This window comes from Epinephelus lanceolatus, chromosome 17 (genome assembly GCF_041903045.1).
Source record: "Epinephelus lanceolatus isolate andai-2023 chromosome 17, ASM4190304v1, whole genome shotgun sequence".
Classification (NCBI taxonomy): Eukaryota; Metazoa; Chordata; class Actinopteri; order Perciformes; family Serranidae; genus Epinephelus; species Epinephelus lanceolatus.
In genome coordinates, this window is record NC_135750.1 from 21,702,850 (window position 1) to 21,728,334 (window position 25,485).

The window sequence follows — 25,485 nt, forward strand, 5'->3', positions numbered from 1 at the left end:
CAGTAAACACCTACTGACTGTACAGCGTTGCCTAAAATGAAAACTGGCTTCCATTTCAATAAAAATGAGCTTCACTGCATGCTGGCAGTAACCAGTGATTCATGCTTCAGAATAAATTCACTGTAATATTTCCCTGGGGACTCACATTGTCACTCAGTGGTGACTTAATAATGATCTAATATATTTTTATCTCATGGGTATCAGTATGGCACTTCCATATTCTTATAGAGCTGCAGAGTTTTGCTTCATCCTACTCTTTTAAAAGTTATTAAACCACTAATAAAGCTCAGTTTTAATATATACAGTTCAGATATTATATTCTGGATCATTTGGTGAGAACATTTGATTTTTCTGTACCTGTATGGACACTCTATTGCCTTTTTGAAAGACATGTGAGTGTGTTTTGCTTGGACTGGTCACAAATAGAAGCTCAAACCGGGGCACTTTATTTGAATTATTGATGATAAATGAAATAATAATAGCCCACAAAAAGAAATAGCATAAATAAACCGTAAATAATGAAATAAAAATCACTAACTTGCCTTTTGAAAGCCTGACCTTGAGGACTGAATCTAGGTCGAATTATTCTCGCTCTATGCATTAATAAAAATTCTCATGCAATTACCATAACCCCCACTTTCCCCCGTATTCCGCGATAACACTCGCAGGGTGCGCGGTCTTGCACGCATTCGCACATGCACGCGCGCTCGTGCCTCTTAGTCTTCCTGCCAACGCTCTATAGTCGCGGTGTCCCGCACAGCACGAGCAAACGGTTGTCGTTTTCAGCACGGGACAGATCCTGCACCCTCTCACTGCAACATGGCGACAGAGGTAAGACATTCAGCTCCTCTGCTGCATTTTTTTCTTTTATTTTATGAGGAAAAACCCGACAAATGATTCTGTTCCTCCGGGGTTTTTTTTCTAAGAAATGCAGGTTGAGAACTGCAGTCTTGTAAACTGAATGTGTTGCTTCTTTGCCTCCGATTTCTGTGATCCACCGTGGTCAGTTGTTGCCTTAATTGAGTCAAATCAGCCTGCTGGATTTGGCTTATTGTAAATGTGAAGTCGAGAAACAGGGAGTCATGTCACGTAAAGAATATTGTTCCCCCAGGAGCTTCTATTTCACTTTCTTTCATCACACTTTGAGCTCTGTAATCACACTCACACATCCCCAGAGTTTTCCTTTCCTTTTCTTTTAACCAGATATTCATGCATTTTCCAGTAAGAAACTAGATCCAGTGTCAGCCAGGTGGAGAATATCCAGTCAGAGCTGTGGAGGCTGGTGAGAGTGGTGGTGGTGATGATGATGGAGCAGTCAGCACCATGGACAGGGACAGTCTCTCTCTCTGTCTTCCCCACTGTCATACTTTGAAACTGGCTTGACAAGGCTTTGCATTTGCAATGAGCCGCAGATTGAATCAGCTTTCCATACTCTGCTCTGTCTTCATGCCTGTAATCAATGTAGTCAACATGATTGGCAGCTCTATACAGCGAGAGGATGCACAGAGACTGTATTGTTCAGGCGGTGTCACGTAACTAGTTACTCCACAAAGCATCAACAGTGCTTGCTTGGTGTATTTTTAGCCTCAGTAATGCCTGGTAGCTCTCGGGCCAGCAGCACATCTTCCCCTCTCCCCCTTGGTGTCCTTGGTGATGTCACTATAATGTTGAAGACATAGCTGCCTGAGTTATCATAATAATGATCTCACCAGAGGAGGCAGCCATTACTTGGAAAGTTTGAGCCAGCTTACACTCATGCAGGTAATTTGTGCATGTGTGTGTGTGTTCATATGTATATGTGGGTGATTGATAAGTCCGGTTTATGGGTGAGTGAAGTTGTAATTCAGGTTTAATGGTGCTGCAGGTGAAGGTGCAGTGGACAGTAAGCTGGACAGGATTCATGATTATGTTTTGTTTTTTTCCCCCTCTGAGTCTGCAAGATATTGGCAGAGTGGCCCTGATTTCCTCTGGTGGTCTGCCAGTATCCCTGTCCAAGTCCCATCAATTACACGCACACACACTTCCACGTAGATGCACACAAACACATCCAGTGTGTGTGCAAACCAGGACAGATTTAATGTCCAAGGTCCATCAATTATCCATGGCATATTTAATACGAACAGGCTGCTGCAGTTTGTAACCATCAGTGATTTGAGTTTGAGACGAGCAGCAGTTTACTTCCTGTCCGTGCTTTTATCCACCTGCCTCTGCCGCCGTCTCTTATTATATTAGAACTCATTCTATGACATTTATTGTATGCCAAGTCAGCAGATGACGACGTTAAGTGACTGAGTAACACTCAGCTCGTACCGCAGACTGTTTGTGCTGCATGGACGGTCTTTGGATCCATTAAGTGCACTACTGCCAGATCCTCCTCTCTGTCTGTAGGCTAGCCCTGGCTGGAGTATTACGCTGTTGACGAATAATGTGTGGAAGCACAGTAATCATCTCAGAGGCTGGCAGAGGCACAGCTCTCTACTGAAACAATGCTCCACTTTTATCCAAAAGAGATTTCCTCTTCCAGCTTTGGCTTCAGAGCCGCTGATCGTCCACCTAGATGTCATGGAAATTTGACTGTTTTGTCAACACTGTCTAAACTTGAATGATTTATAGACCCCTGGCTAGCCCGGCTTGGCAGCAAGCATGAAAAAATGCTGCTCCCAATGGCAGGAAACCCGTTATATTATGAGGAGATGAAAAGAGAGAGCTGAAAGTAAGAAAAAAAGAGCTCTGAGACGAGAAACGTCTGACTCTTGAGTGTACTTACTGTGCATGCTGTAATTGTGTGTGCCCTTTGCGATGTCTGCCCACTGGCAGCACTCACCCGTGCTGTCGCTATGTGTTCCTTGAGTCGAAGTGACTAAACTATGAAACATGTCATGGCAATGAGCGTAACGCACATTCACAGATCCAAGCTGGAGGAAATAGATATGGGGGAGGTTATTAGAGGAGGACTGACAAAGAAAATATGTTAAAGTGGACATCTTTATCATTTTAGCGAGAGGTCATTAATGTATCATGTGTCATCCTTTACTTCAGGTTTAGATTGACATAGAATTCTTTAGTTCTTCAGCAAGTGACTCTATCCACTCATAAAATATGGAATGCATAATCTTTGTACATGTTCTGCTGTTTTGTTCATTTAATTCTACCTTTTATTTTCTTTTTCAATATGTTTTTACAAGCTGCTTAACTGGTGTTAAATCCTCCTCCTTTAACTTATTTTCACTCTTTACTTCACTTCTGCATTTAATCAATGTGCAAACAAACATAAACCAAACTAAAAGTAACAGATGTGTGGGCGGATGGAGTCAGATGGTGCCGCATGATGCCGAGCTTCTTAATAGAGTCCTGTGTGATCACTATGACATTTTAACATTGCTGTCTGCTCGCGTGCTATATTTAGACAGTAATAGACTGGATTTGAACCCCGATCTCCCACGCAGGAAAGTAAACATCAGCACTCTGCCAACAGAAAACATTTATCTTAAGGGCTTAAATGGACACAGACAAGACCGCTCTGTCGGTAACATCAACACCACGTGACTGAAGAAATATTTCATGAAGTTCCTTCAGTATCAAGGCACCATAACTGTTGGAGAATTTTGGTGGTTGTGGGTAACTTTAAAGAGGCCACAAGCTTCCTGGTTTGTCAAGGTGAGGTCGGTTGACATTAAAGGAATACTTCACCCACAAAACGATAATGTGTATGTCAGTTACTCTCTCTGTGTTGTGTTGAATTTATGAAGAAGACTTTGTTTTTCTCACATGCCTCCATGGTGAAAGAGGAGTCCAGAAACTGAGAAATTTCTTGACGAATTGAAGTAAATGGGGGCCGTGTTTAACAACAGCAAAACTACAAACTCTCACACAACTCGTGCAGTATAATCCACGTCTCATTTATCCAGTCATGTGCTCAGTACTTGCTCACACTTGCACATACATTTTCACTAAAGCGTTACTATCTAAATCTAAATCTACTATCTTTTAATGTAGGCTACCCCATGTTTTAACAGATCTGGGGAAAACTGCATTCTCCTACTATGCACCTTGGACATAAAACAATCCTCAAAAAGATCTAAAATTAGAAACATCAATCGATGAATTTAAGGGCATTATAAAGAATGTGGTGACAGAGACATGTGCTTGTTTTTTCTTGAGAGGTCTTTATGTTTGAATAGTTGTCGTGTTTTATTGTGGATGTTTGTGTTATATGTTGTATTTGTTGCATTTTAAATGTGTTTTGATTGGCTGCTACCTTGGCCAGGTCTCTCTTGTAAAAGACATTCTCAATCTCCTGGTTAAATAAGGTTAAAAACATAAATAAAAACACTTGCGCATCACTTAGGCAATTGCATGCATTTGAACTCTGCTCAAGGCAATGCACGAGCATAGTTCAAACACATATGCTTGTCCAGGTGTGCTACTTGTATGCGGAAGATATAGTTTTGCTGTTGTTAAATGTGGTCCCCTTTTACTCCAATTCATCAAGAATGTTTTCAGTTTTTGGATTCTTCATTCACCCTGGAGACATACAAGAAAAACTAAGTTCTATTCACAAATTCAGCGTAACACAGGGTGAGTACTAACTGATATACAAATGATCCTTTTGAGGGCAAAGTGTTCCTTTAAGCAGCACAGAAGTTCATATTTGATTGGCAGGAAGTTCCAAATTAAGGGCCACATTCTCACAAAGTGACTGCTGCTGCAGAACGGCTCACATCCACAAACCACCCAATCAGAACCTGACGTGAAGTGACGCAAAAAGCACTGGCTGCCACAACACTTTGTAAGATGCATCAGTTCTGACCTTCAGCCACGACATCTCCTTAATTCGGACTAATCATTTCTAAACTGTGGAACACAAGTTTCCAAGTACATTAAAATCAGGGGAGTGGTGGGAGAGATGTCCTCCGAGATCCTGTGTTTGGACAAATAAATAGACTTGGCGTCTGACTGGCTGTCACAGAGACACATGACTCCTGCCTGCTTTGCTCAGCTGCGAGCTACATGTAGCACAGAGATGTAAGACAGGGGTCAGCAGGTCACCGACGAGCCAAAACACACCGTGATGTCCCACTGGCCTGAATGCAGTGCATGTGACAGTTCAAGGCGAGCTGGCGAGTTTCACTCTTTCTGGTCTGGACTCCTGACAACTAAAACGTCTGTGCCCTTTCTTCTTTCTTCCTCTCTTTCCTTAGTTCCTTCTGTCTTTACTTTTTTCCTCACATCTTTCCTCAAATATTTATTAATTTCCCGCTTTCGTTACCTTAGTTATTTCCATATGCCTCCTCATGTCTTTCTTCCAATGTATTTAATCTCTTTCTTTCTGTCTGTCCTCTTTTTCTTTCTTTCTTTCTATACCTGAAGCATTAAAATCCACAAAATTGGGCACATGAAGTTTAAATCTGGCACCAAAACTCTTACTTTGGAAACTTACTATTTACTGCTAGTTTCTGTTTGCAGTAAACAAGTTTAAACCCTCCAGTCAAAAGTTGAAGGCAGATCCCTATTCTTCAAAGAGCATTGTCCCCTGTGGTTTTGCCACTGACACACATACTTCCATGTGAAAAACCAACGCACATACATGCACCCACACGCACTCTTACAGTCACGAACAAAGAACCTGTAATCTTCATGAATCTAACTCTCAGCCAACCGATCCTCACTTGGATAAATGATTCTCAATCGTGTGCTGATAATTGCTTCTATTAATAGAGTGACTTGTTGTTCATCATGATGGCCCAAAGATAGTGTGGAGAGGAGGAGGAGGAGGGGGAGGAGGGGGGGTCCAGTGTTAGAGAGACGGTGAAGGCAAAAAAGACGGATATTAAAAGCTCTGGCAGACAGAAAGATCTAGTGGCTGCGAGATGATTTTGGCTTTTGGCTGACGGAAATAGCAGCTTGGATGCTATTCTTGGTTGTGAGTGATATTCCCTGTATATAGAGATGAAAGGCTGGCACTGTACTGTGTCTGCTTACTTGGAAATGACTCTCTTGGGCTCATACATGCAGGTAACCTCATAAACAGAGACTCTGCTTGCTTTCAATTAAAACAACACTGCAGCAGCTCGCCACACTATGACTGTGATATCCATAGATTAAAATATAGTGACTATAATAAGAACAACTGCACAAATTCTGCAAAATATGGAGTTTATGTAAAATTATTTGAGGCACTGAAATGAATGCTTTCCTCTCTCTCTGTTTCTCTCGTCCCCCCCTTTACACTCCTACTGTATCTCTAATTACCATCCTCTCGAGGAGTAATTTAGATCAGCAGGGGGCAAGTTACACTGGCCCACTTGCTTGGGAAATGACTGTTTGGGTGTAAAACACACCACTCAGCACCAAAGTGCTGTAAAGGGGTATCTTTCAAAGTGTTTGTTATTACTGCAATCGGGCCAGTTGATGCTGGAGGAATGTATAAGAGTGCTATCTACACCTGCTGTTGACGTAGCAACAGAGTACCATTATCTCACTGAGGAGCCCTGGTGCACCTGTGTTGTCCCGTAAAATTACAACTCAAAACCAGCAGGAAATATTGGATAACTTTATGTTGTGAGATGGTTTTTGGTCGGACTGGAATTTTAGTTAGGAAAAAGCAAGATTTTAAAAGAGTTGCAGCAGCATGAAGCATAAATATGAAGTAAAAGTCTTAAAAGAAAGCGTTTCAGACCTGCATCAGGAACGTCAGAGCCAGTTAAAGGCTAAAGTGAACAGATACATTTTTAGCTTTCTTTTAGGCAAGGCAAGGCAAGTTTATTTGTATAGCACAATTCAACACAAGGTAATTCAAAGTGCTTTACAGAGACATTAAAAGCAACAAGACAATTTAAAACAATAAAAACAGTCGATTAAAAAGGGAAATAGAAATTGAGAATGAAATATTTTATTTAATTATTTTATATTTTAGAAATATTTTGTGAGCTAGCTTCCCTGATATCTATAGGTAGTGTGTTCCATAGCTTTTGGGTGTACTTGACAAAGGTTGCATCCCCGATCTTCTTCTGGCTGTTGCTGGGAACCTCCAATAAACCAGCAGCAGATGATCGCAGTGTTCTTGGAGTCAAATAGTTAACAAGGGAGTTAGCAATGTAGCTCAGTCCAAGCCCATGTAGGGCTTTGTACACAAGGAGGAGGAGGAGCTTAAAATCAATTCTAAAAGTAACAGGAAGTCAGTGCAGAGCAGCTGAGCTGACATCTCTCAGTGGTGTTTTTGGGAGGCCAGTAAGAAGTGCGTTACAGTAGTTGAGTTGGCTTGAAATAAGGGGCATGAATCAATATCTCAGCATCTTTTATTATTTAGAAATGGTCGTACTGTAGCTATGTTTCTGAGGTGGAAAAATTTGGTTTTCAATTAGAGAGTTAACTTCATAGTTAACCCTGGATTTTCATAACTATGGGGCTGATTCAGTTTTTACAGGAATAAATCACCATGGTAACTTCTGCAAACCTGCTCCGGAGCAGGCTAACTTCAGAGACTCGGATCACAACCTGTCAACACCCTGACCTCTGACCAATCAGAAAAAAAACTGAGAATCTAGACATGAATAAAAGCCCAGTGTGCCCTATTTTATAGTTTAGTTAGTGGAATCATTATATTGTTCCAGGCTTTCTGTTTCCACTGTCTTTTTAAAACAGAACTTCTAAAAGATGGAGAGTATGACACAATTCATACAGTGATGATTTTAGCTGCATTTTAACTGTGCAGCTTTTATTCTATCCCCACAGTGATACCTGACGGTGTAGATGCTTTTCACTCTGATTTCATCACTGCAGCTCAGAATAATATGAGACACCTGTGTGCTGATAACTGGGATGAAAAGAAAAATTGTCCTCTATTAGAAAAATCCACACACTTTTAATTAGCTCCTGTGAATGCAACCATTCGATCGGCTTGACCTCATCAGTGAGAAACCAATTTTCCTTCCTGACATAGTAGAAACAGTCAATTAAATAGAAAAAATACCCAATATTTCAGTCAAGTTTTTGCTGTCCCCAAAACACAACGTTCCCATATCAAATAAAGTGCTCCATTAATGGTTCTGATGATGTCGCTTGTAATCAACAACCCTGCCTCTTTCACATTAACATGCTCGTGGCTGGAAAGGAAAACAGGGTTGACTGAAATAGTTGAAAACCAGCTTCATGTTACCAGTTATCCAGACGGTCACTGTCAGGGTTAGTGAAGCCATAACCAAAAGATACCCCGGGTATGTTGACCTTGCTCTGTAGTACAGGCTTCTGCTACTCTTGTACCTGCATGAATATAATTAACTTGTGCTTTTCCCTGTTGTGTAACTGCTCAGTTTCATAACCTTCAGGAGCTGAGGCACAGTGCTTCGCTGGTAACAAAGGTGTTTGTGCAGAGAGACTACAGTGAAGGAACCGTCTGCCGCTTCCAGACCAAGTTCCCCTCAGAGCTCGACAACAGGGTGAGCACAAACACACACTCACATACACACATCTAATAAATGTTGGCAAAAGCCCAACTCACCTGAAACAACACCCACACTCTCCACCACCGAGAGACTGATGTCTTAATATAACTTAATGAGATTAAACATCCTGGATGACAGAACACATGTGAATGATGGATATCGGCTTGTGCATTAACTTGTAAGTCTTTCCGCCCCATCCACAAAGGCATACAAACTTTTGCAGCATGACCTCTAATATCCTGCATTACTAACTCGGCAGAAAAAAGCAGAATAAGTGTAACAACTTATTAAAAATCTTTGGTGTCTGCGTACAAGAAACATTTTCACACTTAACACTTACTGTGGGCACTGGGAGAGAAAGTGCTGTTTATTTGCTCTTTTCATCTTGCAGTATTAGCATTTGTGAACGCTATTATGTTGGGGTTTTACTGTAGATTTGTCTAGCAATTAGCATCAGAAGCAGACAGTCCGCATACACAGAGTAAGTAAGAAACATAAACAGAGAGAAACACAGAGGGAATCAGTGCAAAGGGAACATTAATAAACATTTTTTTAATCACTGCAGTGTAAATGTTCCCTGTCAGATGCTCAAACACAGCCCATTGCAGTCACATTTTTAAGTACTTTTCCATTTTAGCCTCAAGTTCCTTCTTATTCTTCAACTGAGGTGTGTTGATAAATTATTCGACAAAGTAGGAGTACTTTGGGTTGAGCAGAATGCAACTGGTATGTTTGGCAGGCTGTTTTACAGCTGAACAGCTTGCTCCCACAGCTATGCCAAAACTCTTTTCACTTTCTCAGTCCTAATGATGTGTGCATGCCTCCATATCTCTACCTTGGTGTTTTTTATCTGTGTGTTTGTAAGTAGATTGAGCGAACCTTGCTCGAGGAGACGGTAAAGACCCTGAACTCTTACTATGTGGAGGCCGAAAAAATCGGAGGTCAGTCGTACCTGGAAGGATGTTTGGCTTGTGCAACAGCTTATATGGTGTTCCTCTGCATGGAGACACGCTATGAGAAGGTAATACACCTGTGCACACTGAAATCCAAGCACATAAAATGACCGCTAGTGTAACAGAAAGCACATTTACCTACACAGAAGGGTTTTATCTATGCAATGATGACAGCTAATTGACTGTGACCCTGTATAGAAAAGTTGATCATTGAGCAACACCTCGTCTTTCACACAACTAATACATATAGACACCCATAGGCAATTTACTGATCCTGTCCTATTGAATGATGTGCAAATATGCATGTGTAGAGAGGACACCGAAACACCTGGATGATACACACACCAGAGCTCACTGTGCTGCCATGATAAATATTCAAACACTGAATCATTCTGATATTGAAATATTGAAGATATGAAGGCCGTTGAATGGATTGTGATCCTCCTGATCCTGTGCATTGTTGCAGGAATATCGCAGCTCAACCTTCTTCATTTCCAGCTGGTTAATTTACACTCCACTGCCCATCCACAAGATTTATTTACTGTGATATTTTTATGGAAGCCAGCTCTCTCTCAAACACATGCCCATCCAGTTGTGTGTTCTGGTGCACTATGCCCCTCTGAGGTTATTTACACCCACTCACACAGGGCAGCAGAGCCAAAAAACAGGAGATAAGATCTGATTCACTCCTGCACAGCTGTCCATCCACTAGTTTGTTAATCCTGCCCCAAAGCCGGCACCTGTGTGCTGCTGGGCAAGGCATTGCACACCAGCTGTAACATGGCATTCACCTCCAACACAACCAAGACATCCATCTTGACAACGGACAGGTGATTAAAACTCCACACCGCTGTGTCGAAGCTTATCAAGATGGAACAGTACACGCATGCATAACACAAACACATATAGAGTCGCATACAAAGTGAGTTTGATTAATTCTGTTGTGACTGTGTGGGTACCGCCGCTGTTTCAGATGAAACTTGAGTGGCGTGAAGTCCCAGCATGCCTCTGTGTTCTGATCTCTGTCACCCACGACATTCATCTTCCTGGTCTTGTTGCGTTTTGTAAACATTTCTTTATCAAAGCAGTACAGAGGTACTGGGAGCTTGACCAAGAAGCACAAAAGGACTTATTGCTGTGTTGAAGCCATGCACAGACGGCCTGTTCTGAGGCTCCTTTCATCTCCCTGTCAGCTGGGTGCTGCTCCATTGGGACGCTGAGACGCTATCAGCCCCACAGGAGAGTTGTTTATTCACTTGTTTAACTTCATCATCTTGGCTGAATGACGTTTACGACTGATGATGATCAAATATAACCCACCCAAGTTGATGCTGTTTGTGCGCATATGTGTGTGTATGCTGATAAAGAGGCCACACACCAGTGAGCGTGGATCAGTGTGCAGATTCATTGGAGCCCTGGATGCTTGCATCTCACCCTATCAAAGGACACTGATTGCTCCCAGCATGTCAGAACAGATCCATGTGCGCACAAGCATTCATAAAGCTTCCCTCACACATACTATGTGCCCTCCATCTCTGACTTCTCTTCCTCTTGTTATTCACAAGAATGTGCCTGCACATATGGGACTGACTCAGACACATATATACACACATTTCCCTTTATATCGCACCGGTGACATAAACAACTTTCATTCTAGCAAAGGGATACACACTCGTGGCATGCAAGTGAAACAGACTGTGACACCTTTGCTTCTTAGGCGATGCACACACACATTCGCAAAGCTTTTCAGGGCTGTCACAGACATGCCAGTGCAACGGCGGCACAGCTTGTACACTTGACTGTCATACTGTTGCGCTGAAGAGGACTGAGCTGCCCTGAGAGCTCGCTAGCAGTGAAAGGATCAGCCTTTTCCCTGGACCACAGTAAACCTATTAGTCAGGGCTCTGTGTGCCTCTTCTTCTTCTTCTTCTCCTCTGTGGTGCGTCATACTCTTTGATGGAGTTTATAACAAAAGGCACAGATTGTATTGTGTTTGTGGAGATACTGTCATTGATCCAAGCCCAATATTGATTGCATTCTGATTAGGTGTTCTTGACATAGATCTGACTGATTTAAAGCAGCACAGTGGAGCAAACCACTGCCTTTTGATGGCTTCGTAAACGGCTTAACGGAGGAATTTCATGTCTTGTTGGCTCCCCGATCGTAACATTTTCCAGACATTTCATTGCGAAAGTCTCCTCTTATTTTTCTCCTTCCAGTGGGAGACAGAGAGAAGTATTCTTCCGTGGTTTAGTCTCCACTAGCAGGGGTCACTATATTAGCAGCTGTGCCTGCAGCTGTAACAGGCCTTTGACATCCCAGAGGAGTGCTGCTCAGTGTGTTGCTCTGCACCCTCTATTGTTTTAATCTCTCAAGGCTGAGTGCTGCAGTGACCTTTAGTTAACTTACAAAAGAGGAAGTGAATCTGTCATGTTCAATAAATCAGACACAAAAGTGTTACATCCCAACACAGCATACTTCAAAGGATAATTGTAGCGTGTGACTTGGACCCTATTTTTTTGTGGTTGTAAAGGTCCAGTGTGTAAGATTTAGGAGGATATATTGGCAGAAATGGAATATAATATCCATAACTATATTTTAATTTGTTTTTAATCACCGGGAACTAAGAATCGTTGTGTTTTCATCACAATATGAAATAATGGAAGAAGCTACGGTGATGTCACCTTTTTGGTTTGTACACTTATAAAACCTCAAGTTCAGCATTTAGGCCGTTTTCATCTTGGGTTTTTTAGAGCTAGAAATGAGAGGGTGAGAGGCTGGAGTTGTGAATGAGTGACTCATAGACTGTAGCAACAGCACCACCCTTAGATATGCATAACTTTTGGCCTTAATTAAATGTCAGTGGGTGAGTTATATAAAAATTCACCCCCCTTCAGTTGTCATGACGAGAAAAACTGTTTTATTTACCAGGCTGCAAACATGTTTATTTCTGCTGTAAAGTTGGGGATTTTAATACAGGGGTGTACGTGGCTCTATTCTGTATTGGAGCCAGCCTCAAGTGGCCTAGCGATGAACATGTTAGCTTCATTTTTCAAGCTCGGAGGTTGCTGCTTGGTTTTCAGTACCTTAGAATGAGTCGATCATATCTACAGACAGAGCGGGTCCTCCTCCATGGAGTTGCCATGATGTTTTTACAGAAGCCCAGAATGGACAAACTAAACAATGACTCTAGATAGGGTCATTCGTGTTTTCGCATCGGCCATCATACTTCTCCTACACGCTTGGCACACGAGAAGTTTCAGTTGATTGCACTCTGCAACCTCACCACTAGATGCCACTAAATCCTACACACTAGACCTTTAACAATTAATTGCTAAAAAGCAGTCTGACTGGGAAAGAAATACAAGTGCACAAACAATCATACAGATTTTAAACAAACCTGTAGGTTGGCCAGACTTATGGGTGCAGTCAATTTTGGTTTTACATCCTGATAAAGATGAAAATAGTATGGCTAAACTGTTTGCTTCTTTGCAACTTGTCTGAATTTCTGACTGCTCCTGTTTCTCAGGAATATGTAATCCTAGAGAAAGATAGCTGATTGTTGAGTCTTAGTCCCAGGTCGTCAAATACCGAAGCTTTGGGCTGGTGGTTCAATCGACTACCAACCCAAAGTCATTAGCATTTGATGACCTGGGAATGAGATTAAATAATCAACTATCTTCCTCCAGAATTGCGAACTGAACCTTTAAATTGGTGCCTCGAAACGAATGCTAAAGCCAGAAAAATTAGACCAAAGTTGTATTTTACCATTGTTTCCCTCTAATATACAGTAATGCAGTCATTTTTTTTCTTCGAGTTATACAAATGTCTGTTGTTTTAGTACAGACACACAGATGTGCTAAAGGCTGCGGCTCCTTTGTAGAAGTTGTGAAAGCTCTCTCAGTGTACATGAGGATCAGTGGAGCATGGTTTAGCTGATTGACGTGGTTAGACAGAGTTTCGGAGGAGCATGGCACATCAGCATTGTTGGTGTCCACAGAGGCATAGCTGAGGCTGAATAAGCTGTTCTAATGATGCCACTTTAGCTAATATCTGTCCATTTAGCATCACTGCGCATCAGTCAACAGTCATTTGGTTGCTATCAGCAGCAACATGGGACTCCATCACAGTGCTGAGGCTCTTGTAAACACTCTCCTAGTCTCCAGGGCAAACTGTGTTTGTAGTTGCAGTGCGTAGGAGAATCTTTACAGGCATGCTTCTTTGAATTTGGTGTGCCAAGACATGGTCTGAATGTAGTGCTCAGCTTCACTCCACTGCTGCTCTGTGGTTTTTAGCACATTTGATGCAATACTCACTTGCAAAACTGAAAAATTCAAAGAAGTCCAGTGCCAATGCAATCCAAATAAACTGTCCACCTCACATTTTAGAGTGTTTCCAAATTGCCCCGACAGTTAACCAAGGCATGACATTTAGCCTGAGAGAGCCATCTTTGGAATTAGGAACTAAAGCTTCCAAATGGAAAACTTCAAAAAGAGAAAAGCTCATGCTCCTCAATTTTAGTAATTCAATTCATACAGCCTTGCTTGACATGAGTGGCTTGGAACTATGTATGAAAATAACTGCCGTACTTAGAGCATAATGGAATTACTTTGAGTTTAGATTATAATGTTGAGGAAAAATAAAGACGGGCAATGACTCGAGAGAGTCAGTATCATATGCCGTATGCTAACTATGCGCAGAAGGACTGCAAACTCATTTCTTCCATTTTTCATTTTTTCCACCCAAGACAGCACAGGAGGAGGTTAAAGTTGCTGCAGCCCTGCCCTTGTTCAGCCTCTTTTAGGCACATTTTTATTATCTGTAACACAGTGTGCACTTTGAAAAGTAATATGCAGGTAATGGATCCCCAGTTGGAATGTCTGTTTCGATTTTTTTCTGCTAGATCACATGTTGTACTTGTGTTTTTAGGTTTTCATTATGCCTCCAATGTTTCTAATCAAATATGGATTACCTCCAAATGTACCTCTGTCCTTCGCTAACCTCTCTCTGCCCCCCCTGTTTACTCCAGGTGCTGAAGAAGATATCAGGGTACATCCAGGAGCAGAATGAGAAGATCTACGCTCCTAGAGGTCTGCTGCTCACAGACCCCATAGAGAGAGGAATGAGGGTTGTATCCTTTGCTTGTCTGCTGCTTTGAGTGCATAACAAATAGAGGATAAAGTCCCAAATGGGACATATAAAAGACTGAGAGGATGTAGCAGTAGTTTTGAGGTTGCAGAAACTAGGCTTCATGAGGGGAAAGTCACCAGTTAGAATCACTGGAACTGCTAGAAACATCTGGGTTGGATAAATGAAAAAGTAATACCTCCTCTTCCTCATATATTACCATCAAGGTGCCCTTGAACAAGGCACTTAAACTCCAGCTGCTGCAGAGTAGCCATTCAATGGCCAACTGTCATTCCCAGGAGTAAATCTGAAGCGGGACAGGGCTGAAAAAAGCATGAGTGCTCCGTCAAATGTCCTTTGATAAGAAAAGGTGAAAAAGTAACAGGGTGATGTGATGAATTAGCACCCTAAGGTGTGTACATGCTTGTGACATTGTGTTTGGTCTGCTCAGGCCATCTTGTTCTGTTTTATCGTGCCAAAATAAGGTGCTCTATCACAATCTTTTCAAGTTTTTCAAGTCTTTTCCAGCTCCTGACAAGGCTCATCATATATTCTTTTACAGTTTTCAGAAGTGGCCAGATGTGTGTCTCTCTGTGTCAGTCGGAGAGATCCCAGCACAGCTCCTCATGTAGTTAAAAGGCAAAGGGAGAGAGAGAATGTGTCCAGTAGACCATCACACAGACCTGGCCCCAGACGGGCTCAAAGAACAGGCTCCAAGTCACAGGGCCAACCTATTACCAACACTTATTAGTCAATACACCCCTATACAATATGTTCTCTGTTTGTGAAGGCTTGTTAGAGACCTCATTCTCCCAAAGAACAGCACAGTATGTGTCTCACCCTTATTACTTTGAGATCACAATCTTTTAAACTCAAAAGGGCAAATCCACTTGCTGGGGTCCAGACCTTTGAATTCACCTGCTCCACTGACTTTGGGTTGACTGATTCATCTGACTTAGTGACACAAACAGTGGTTTCTAAGTTAAAACAAAGAACGACCAGTGAGCGCCGCAGGGGAACTTAATTAGCCAATCAGTGCAACCGGTGGGAGTAAAGGCCTTTGCACACTGAGTCCGTTTTTTTTCCGGATGCATTTTTTCTACCCACTATCCGAAAAAAAAGAGAAACCTGTTGAACAAGAGCTATCTGAGTTGTGAAGTGATTCTGTGCGCCCTGTTGCCCTGTCTTGTCGCAGCTGTGTCCCCCCTCCACATTTTCTATACTAATTCTTGGTCAAACATCTCTAAAGCCTTCTGATGTATGCGAAAAAATGCAGAAAATCGAACCTGTTCCGAAAATGTTTATGACGGACGAAAGTTTCTGACGTAATTGACACAATGTGAGGTCATATTTATTTTGGACATGCGACAATTTCAGACGAAAAAAATGGAGTCAGTGTGCAAAGGCCTTAACGCTGTTGTCAGGTGTGATCAAGCAGTGCACCTGAACCAATGAGGAGTAATAACAACAAAGCAAGCACTGTAGACAAGACAGACGCTGCTATTGAGGCTGTTCTAAATTGACTCGTCTTCTAAATATCGCCCAACATCGCAGTTTGTTTTTGCTTTGCTCTGCTCCACTCTGAAAACCCTGGCAAAACAGGTATGCTGGCATGGCTGTGCATCAGTGTTGGTTTAAAATGATGTTAGATTCAGACGGACACATTGGCCTACAGTCACTGGTTAGGGAAAATTGAATTCCGCTCACATCACTTAGAGTGGACGCAGTGTCGGACTGAAGATGGAGGCGGAGTGTAATGAGTTGACAGTTGCGTCTGATACCAGTCGGCCAATTAACACATCTAGTTTGAGTGGTATCTTCACCTTGTTATGAGCTGTTTCAGATTCTACAGACCTCAAACAGTTGTATTCGGAGCACCTCGGAGACGAGTCTGAGACAGGAGATGTGCAGTATCCAACAGACATGAAGGACTCGAGTCAGACTTGAGTTGCAAATTTGAGGACTTGAGGCTTTACTAACATTGACAAAAGACTTGACTTATTTTGGTAAACGTGACTTGATAAACGACCTGACTTCTTTCAAATAAATGTTTGCATTTTTCTAGACTTTGAGAAGTTACATTTTGTTTTTGAAACATGATTTGGCAGTTTCTATTGTAATACGAGCAAACCTGGCAACCTACTGGGACGTGGCAGACTAGCAGAGGCACACACGAGGCAGCTGTCATAGAGGGGGCTAATCCAAATATAATAAAATTTGGATTGTGTTATGTTGTCAATGACGAAGTAAAAAAAGGGCCGCCGTATGAAAGTTCTGCAGATGACTTTACCACCTTACCTGTCACTATAAAACCCACAAATAAAGTTGCATGAATATGTCTTCCGAGCTAAGTTACATATTAACCAGAAAGCTAACGTTTGATCACATCATTAGAGTTTCTTATAACTTCCTTGACTTATAGCAGGGACTCATTTTGACTTCTCACCACAGTGACTTTAAGTTTAAGACTTCTGACCTGCACATATGTGACTTACACCCACCCTTGGTAACCAGTGAGAGAGCAACAGGAAACCTGGAATGCAGAGGGAGGAAAGCAGCAGACACACAAACTGTGAGTTCTTGGGAGTTTTGGCTGAATTTTGCAATCATTCATGTCAGTCACTGATCTCCCCATGCAGAAAAATTTCATGAGTAAATCAGTTGTTTAGGTTATGCACCACCACATTAACGTAACAACACTTTGAGATGAAAAATGCAGTGTCAGCAGTCCAGGAACTTGGCTGTTGTTGGACATTGTTGAGTTGTACTGCTTAAAGATCCGCCAGTACATTTTCAACCCTGTATTTTAATACTGTCTTCATCACGATGATCCTTGACATTCGCCATGTCCTCAGCTAGAGATCAGTGTGTTTGAAGACCGGGGCTCGGGCAGCTCCAGTCCCAGCAGCAGCATGTCTTCGGCAGGCAGCAGCGCTCGGTGACTGGAGGGGCAGCGCCAGGCTTACGGGTACCACCACAGGGGCAGCGGGACTCTTACCAACATCCGCATGCTGAAACATGAGAGCACCAGGTTCTAAGACGAGTGGAGAGCGAAAAAGGCGAGGAGGTGATCAACAGCATTCACACTCTCCCTGCTGGGGCCTACGATGTACCACCACGAGAACAGGAGCTGGCTTACACAAACACACTGGATAACAGAATAAACACAAGTGCAACAGAACCCACACAGCTAGCAGACACACGCACAAGCCAACATCCAGAGTGTCTGTGAGGGAATGTCTTTCATTCTCCAACAGCTATCCAAACCAAAATCTTTTGTTCCAATTTTTCCTTTCACCTTCCCTCTCATTCCATCACGTCTGTTCCATGAGTCACACCATCTCTGTCGTACAGCTGATTCAGCGGGCTTACCCTTGATTAGACTGGATGTCAGTGCTTGATTGTTTCCAGGGGGGTCACTGTCACTATGTCTATCTGCTGACGCATTGGCAGTGTAGTCTGAGGTCTGTGCAGCAGCTCTGAAATCTGGACGGAGGAAAACTACCAGCCTCTTGGGAGACCCAATGTTCTCCGGTCTCGCTGAATGATTGCATTCATGTCAGGTGGTTGGGGTCAAGCCGCTTTGAATGCTGGCAAATTGGGCCTGCTGTGGGACCGCTCTGCTCTGTGCTCTGTTCACATGCATTTGGCTTCAATATCAAACAGCTAACAGAGAGCACCTTGGATTATTTATCCTTCTCATTCACAGCAGTGGATACTAGTGATCCACATCACAGCTGCAGGTCACACTCCTACGCATACACACACACACACGCATACAAATGTACACAACCGTGCCCAAGTACTCGTACAGACACTAGTGAGGGGACATGCACGCACATGCATACTGTATACACATAACTGTGGCTAGTGGCCGTGCGTTCCTGCACACAAAATCCTGGCAGACGTGGAGTTGGAGTCGATCCTACAGACAATATTCTCTGTGGTCTCAGCTCATTGGGAACGCAAGCAAACCCAGGCAGGCCCTGTAAGTCTGCGCTAGTTTCCCTGGTAGTGTGTACATGTATCTGGCGTGTTGTGCACAGAGTGTCTGCAGGTCCTTAAAAAGCCTTAAAATGTCTTCAATTCAATTTTATAAATATAGGGTCTGAAAAGTCATTAAAAAGTCTTTGATTGAATACACAGGATGGCAATCTGGAACTGCAAAAATATATCAATGACGAAGGAAATATTAAAGAGCCTTTATTACAGTGGTTCATTGAAAGAACCAACATGTTTCGACCACTGTAGGTCTTTGTCAGGGCTTTAAAAACTGTTTTTAATTCTGTCTTTGTCAGGGCTTTAAACATTTTTAAGGTCTGGCGAAGACCTACAGTGGTCGAAACATGTCGGCTCTTAAATGATTTAGCTTCAACAATAAAGGCTTTTTAATATTTCCTTTCTTGTTGATATATTTTTGGAGTGCCAGGATTGCATTCCTGTGTATCCTGTTATTTCCCCTTTCCATGAGCACCAGACATAAGGTTCTCATCTACGTTTGATTGTACAGAGCAACCAGTCGTCTCTTTTTACAAGTCTTAAATGTGAATTTGTGAGGTCCTACTTGCCACAAACATTTTATGTAATATAATTGATCCATCTTTTGATGTGTTTCTGTCAAAATGAGTCAGGATCTTCTGCATTTCAGTCCACATTTCTGATGCTGCAAATCTTTAAACCTACCACTGAACCTAATACTACACTTTATACATGCACTGATCTGTTGGCAAAATGTAGATTAAACTAACTCACACTAATAACTACATCTGTACATGAAAACTAACTCTGTTCAGGACCACATATAGACACTTTTAGGGCTGATGTCACGATGACGTTATTAGTTGGAGGCAAAACATGAATTGCCACCACGGGGCTGTAGAGTTTTAAAATGTCATCTTGATGTGTTATTAGGAGCCAGAACAGAAGAAGTCATGGCTCAAAACATACATTTTATCACATACCAGCCGCAACTGCCTGTCAACAAAAATGAAGACAACTAAGGTTAAATGCGATGAGATGAAAGGACTGAACAGAAGTGAATATCAAAAATGCTCACACGTGCAGCGCATACTTCATATCAGGTTAGGGAGAAAGTATTTACTGTTGTAGGGATGAATAACATCCTGTGCTTTAAGGGTTATCACGTCCACCTCATCAGCAATTGGGGAGGTATTAAGAGGAATATTGGGTTTCTCTGTAAGGCTAACTTTTTAGCGCATTAGCTAACATTAGCTTTAATAGGAAACTGCTCAAGTGTAGTCCTCCTTTGTAAGATTGGCATAGTAATCGACCACAAAGCCGACCATCCAACCTTCAGCAATCCTGTCAAATCATCCATCCACTGAGTGAGAGCATACGGGTCGGCCAGTCTGGTCCCGTTGGTCAGTGTTTACTTATTCAAGTAACCTGACATGATGCGTTCATGAATTCAGTCTGACACTCTACACTAAAATGAGAGCCCCATTGTTCAAAGAAATAGAGCATTTTATGTCTATATGAATTAACGAACAGTTACGTCAATCACACATTCACTCTTCTCGGCGCTCTGCTGCTCCATCTCCTTAGACAGTGCCTAGAGTGTGCTCTGCCACTCTAGGAGTGCGGTGCTCTGCATAACCAAATGGTACATTCTGACAGTGCTCTGAGTCCAGTTTGTGCCAGAGTGCACTTGGAATCAATATTTCCGAAAGCACCCTATGATGAGAGACTTGTATCATCTTCCTCCATCGTCAAAAACAAGCCAACAGAACTTGCTAGCTAATGTCTGTGGAGAACTGTTTTGCCTCCAGCTAAGCCCCACCTACCAAAAACGTCATACTGTTTACTAACAGCTATATAGCCTATTTCTCACCTCTATATTTGCATGCAATCAGGGTCCAAAATTAACACTAGCCACTAGCCAAATGCTAGTAAAATAAGCAAGTGGCCAGTAACCTTGCTTCACTCACCGGCCAAAAAAACAAGGGTAATCTATTGAGTGGCTGCTAAAGATTGAACATTCACTAGCCATTTGGCCGGTGAGTCAGAAAGTTAATTTTGGACACTGCATGCAATGCTTGAATAAGAGAAAGATGATTTGTCAAAAAAATGCCTTAAATTTGGTTTAAAGTCATCTTGAAGAGGTCTTAAAGAGCATTAAATCTTACTGTCTGATACTTGTAGACACCTCTGTTGTGTGTGTGTGTGTGTGTGTGTGTGTGTGTGTGTGTGTGTGTGTGTGTGTGTATGTGTGTGTGCCATCAGTTCCAGCTTTACCTAGTGTGAGAGGAGCTTACTACTCATTAGGAAGATGTCAAAAAGCAAGGATCAGTGTCCCAAATGAGAGCTGAACACACAATGTATGTTAACCAGTACAGGTGTTGATGACAGGTGTGTGTTTGTATGTGAGTATAGGTGTGTGTAGGAGAATCAGCACACACAGTTCAGTAACCTCTGTTGGTCTGCCTGTACTGCTCATGGAGATGCAGATTATTTCTGATTACAAAATGCAAAATTAAAACAGCAGTATTAGAAACACAGAGATATTGATGCATGTGAGATTTCAGATTTAAAGTGTCTCTATCTTCAAAGTCTTTCATCTTTCACTTGTCTGTTATGTATCATCAGACATACAGGCATTAGTTTAATGTCATTTTGACAGTTGTAGCTCCCTCTAGGGTCAGGCTGAGGAACTTCTGCACTTCTGAAAGTAAAATCATTAAATATATTTGAGTATAAAGCCAAAGATAGCATGATCCAAACCTAATAAGCTCCTTAATGAAACCTAATATTCATGTAACACTACTTATTCACTCAACCGCACTGCCGTGCAGGTTCCCTCGTAGTTCAGTATCCTCAGCACACACTGACAATGCAGCCTGAGGAGCATGTATTCTGTCTCTCTCTGAGGGAAATAATGCTTCCTGTCTGGCTCATGTGTGTGTGGAGTCTGATGAGACAAAGGATGATCATTATGTAGCAAAAATGTTGATGCAAGTAGACAGCACGCCCACACAGCGACCTGAAAAAACTTCAGCCCTGTTTCAGTGTCTGCATATTTTTATTTCTTTTTCCACAGTGTGTCTTCTGCTTTATTTTACCATTTTTTGTTTTGCTTTCTTTAAACTCACCTCATAACATGATCTATAAATCAACCTGGAGAGCGTAGCCCTTTGTCTGTTCTTCAGCCACATCGTTAGCTTTGAGCAAAACCCTCAGCAGAGCCCCTGCCTTGCAACCAGCCTTGTGTACTTTCACCAGAGCAGTGTCAGGTTGAAGTTAAACCGCCCACTGGCTTCAGTCCAGCGGACAGTTTGATTCCAGCTTGACATTTTACTACCTGGACAAGTGAGATGAGCCTACAAAGACATTTTCCCACAGCAGTTGACTTCAGTTGTGCTTGTGTTCAGCCTCCTGTTCTTTTCGATGCCTTCATGTTTCATCCCAGTGGAATGGATACCCGACCTGGGGCTGATGGACTGACCAATTAAAAACTGACTCAACACTGCCAATAAGCGAATAAAGGAGCTCATTGGACAATGTATAAAGAAAAAACACAGTGAGTGTGTATGAACTGTACAGGAGACGGACTGCACTGTACATGCTTGTCAATGATCATCCATGCTGAGTCTGTGAAGTGTAAAGAAGTGGATGGAAACGCCATAATGCTATTTAATTCCAAAACATCACTGTTGCCCAGTATTAGTCCCTGAAGACATTTTTAATGTTTTGATATCATCTCTAATTTGGGCATCAAGTGACAGAGCAGCTATAAAAGCATATTGTCTGTACAGCTGTGAGCTGCTGTTTAGTTTCTTCTGTAGAATGAAGATAACCTTTAGATTTGTCCAAAAACAAGTGTTGATAATGTAGCTGGTGATATTGTTAGTAATAATAACAATGTCAGTTATCATGGTGGTGATAAACAGAGGGGTGATGATGATGATCCTCAGGGGGAAGGCTGAAATGTGCCAAATTTAAAGGCTAAAATTCTTAAAGGATAAGTTCACATGTTTATTATGCTAACAGTTCTATAGACGGCACTGCTGGTCTGTGAGTTGGTCCACAGCTTTCCACACTGAATATAAAATGTCCCAACAAGTTTTGGATGGGTTGACACTAAATGTAGTTTGTGTGTTCGTGGTGCACAGAGGACGAACGCTGCCGACTCATGAGGTATTTTCAGACCAAACACTTCTGGGAGGAATTATTTCCTGGGGAACTTTTTTTTCCAGTTTGTATTCGCACCACTAATAGGAACGCTGAGGCAACGTAAGCTGGCCTACACCTATTTTGCTTTGATGAGTCAAAATCGTGTTGGTTGTCCCCTGTCATATGTATGCTCAGTAAAGCCTGGACTTTACTGCAAATGCAGTCGTCCATGTTCTCTTCCATTTTTCTTGTTACGAGCTGTTGTTTGTGTTTTAAGGTCTCTATTGTTTACACAGTTATTGCTCGTTTAAAAAATGGTGGTTCCCGGTGCTGAATTGGCTCATGTGTTGACCAATCACTGTTCACTTCTGTCTCTCAATTTTCCTCTTGTGCTGGGAGAAATTTTATGCTGGGTTCACACTACATGATATCAGCTGGAGCGTCGTACAGAGTTGGCTCAGATCGTGAACAGCGATGAGTGTCGTGCGTGATAATCCATCGTTTCATCTCATGTAGTGTGTCATGGTAGACGACAATCGACGCCACATCTGGGACATCTCACAATGTCCTGACAGAAAGTCTAACATGTTTGATTTTCTTTTTGTTGTTCATGACTTCCCCCATCACAGCGGACCAATAGAGACACAGAGCGATCTGCTGTCGTGGACAACTGTATGTCAACAACACCCCAGCCTTTTTTGATATTTTCGCTAGTGAAGAGCAAACAGCAGAGTGCTACATTAGAAACAGGCCATTATTTATTATTCCCTCTGAATTTTTCAATATTTACCACTCCTGTTTGCCTTATTACACTTAATACATCACTTCCTGTACCCGCTTGAAAGTTAAAGCATTATAATTTCCGTTAAGAGAATCCCCTCAATTTCCAAACAGGCTTTTATTGTGAAATATTTGCAGGAACTTGTTGTGGAGGATTCAGTGACTTGCATAAATTGCATGTAGTACTTAAAATGTATCTTCTGCCATCTGGTGGTGCTTTCTACATTACTATAAAAACATTTCAGCTGGCACATGAACAGCCATGGTGATTGAAATAATAGTAAAATTAATAAAAAAATAATGCAAGAATAACCCGATGACATCACAAATGTCGTGAAAGACGACCAGGGATGATTGGTTGTGGACCATCGTGTAGTTTGTCAGGCCTTAGGCCAAGTCACAGCACGATTTTATGACTCCTGAAGACTAAAGTGTTGTGCAGTGTGAACCCAGCATTAATCTGAAATGGGAATTTAAAAAAAAAAACGTCCCTCAAAACAGCGTTCTCTTGTGGTGCAGACACAATAAAAAGGAGGATTCTTGGAAATGTGAAGTTCCTCCGGTCCAAAAACAGCTATTGTGTTCATTTTAAGTACCCCCATACCATATATACATTGGCGGACCAGTCACAATTACAACCAATAACCCTTTCAATGACTCTTTTAATGAATATACGGGCATATGAATAGTGTATTAAGACAAACTCTGAAAAATCTGAACCTATCCTTTAAGACTGAGGTGAAGAAGAAGCACTGTGTGCCATATTACAAAGCGTTATGTAGCTTGTTCCATCAGGAACAACTTCTTTGATTAATGAAGACAACCAAGGGAGTGAAGATTACGATATTAAATGTATCCTCGTAAAAAGATGTGCACTGAGATATATAAGAACATTATCACGCAGCAGATTAAACTTTGGGTCCTTGATCCTCTATCATGCTGACTATCAAGATAACCTCTGTGCCAACACTAGTCTCTAGAGGAGAAGGGGAGATATAAAACCTGTTGGCCAAGTGATGATGTATAGTCCTTTTCTGTATGTAAATTCCCACATGTCCTATATTTATCTTGTACTGTATTTGAGAGTGCAGCAAGTTCGTTCAGACCCATGGAGTCATGAGTACTGTATATGTATGTTATGTTGTTCCAAGTGAGAGATTATTCATAGTGCAATATGATGTCTTCCTCAAAATGTAAAAAGATGATGTGTAGAGTTTTGGTACCAGCCTCTTTGAGTTGCTTTGAGTCCTTGGAGAGACTAAAACTGCATTGATGTTTAATGCTGCATGATGTGTGTGTAAACAAAGCGAGATGACAAGAAGTGAAATCCCAGATCAACAAAGCCCCTCAGTTGTGCTGCTAAGAGAGAGTAATTTATATCTTATCTTGATGCTATTTATGTGTTTACATCAGATTATTTACATATTAATTGAAATGGATTTATGTATGTTTTTTCTCAAAGCTGATTATTATTCAGAGCCTGCGGAGAAGAGTTTCAACTGTCTCCAAGAGATGAATAAAGTGTCTGAGGAAGTTGATGGAAAGAGAGTTATTGTGACTGGAGGCTGCTGTTTGTATCCATCAGCGTTCAAAGTGCCGTGTCTCTGCTCAGAGTTCATGTGAGGTAACGCTGAGTCTCTCTGTTACACACATCTCTCAGGACGTCCACAGAGGGAAACTCCACAATAAGGCCAAGTCACCTGAGGGCAGGGCGTCCAGGTGGTCGATACTGGAAGGTAAATTCTTGCAGTGTACCTCAGCGGCCTTAAACTGTGGCAATCCTGGAATGTATCTAAGTACATTTACTTAAGTACTGAAATTAAGTATAGTTTTGACGTACTTGATCTTTTCTTGTATTTCCAGTTTATGCTACTTTATGCTTCTACTTCAGTGGAAACCAAATATTGTACATTTTATTCTGCACTGTGTATTTAACACTATTATTTACTTTGCAGATTCAGATTATTAATACAAACACAATGAATTATGTTGTATTATTGTGGAGTAAGCTCAGCAGTATATAAAGAATATAAAAAGTAGCCCTATCTTTA

At 41.8% G+C, this 25,485-nt stretch overlaps 1 protein-coding gene across 2 annotated transcripts; it reads left to right on the forward strand.

The window, feature by feature from the left end:
• Nucleotides 1-702: 702 nt before the first annotated feature.
• Nucleotides 703-24,972, forward strand: golga7bb (golgin A7 family, member Bb). 2 transcript variants are annotated; one of them, XM_033614015.2, is made up of 5 exons: nucleotides 703-831; nucleotides 8,313-8,438; nucleotides 9,313-9,465; nucleotides 14,427-14,528; nucleotides 17,380-24,972. In XM_033614015.2, the coding sequence occupies exons 1-5, from the start codon at nucleotides 820-822 to the stop codon at nucleotides 17,464-17,466; spliced, it is 480 nt and encodes a 159-aa protein (XP_033469906.1). In that variant the 5' UTR covers nucleotides 703-819; the 3' UTR covers nucleotides 17,467-24,972. The 2 variants fall into 2 exon arrangements, with proteins under 2 accessions (XP_033469906.1, XP_033469907.1); XM_033614016.2 differs by having other exon boundaries at nucleotides 722-831; nucleotides 8,328-8,438.
• The last annotated feature ends 513 nt before the right edge of the window (nucleotides 24,973-25,485 follow it).

Coding starts and splice junctions, on each gene's coding strand:
- golga7bb (XM_033614015.2), top strand. Junction 9,466..14,426: donor TGGAGACACGCTATGAGAAG/GTAATACACCTG, acceptor TGTTTACTCCAG/GTGCTGAAGAAGATATCAGG. Junction 14,529..17,379: donor TAGAGAGAGGAATGAGGGTT/GTATCCTTTGCT, acceptor CCATGTCCTCAG/CTAGAGATCAGTGTGTTTGA.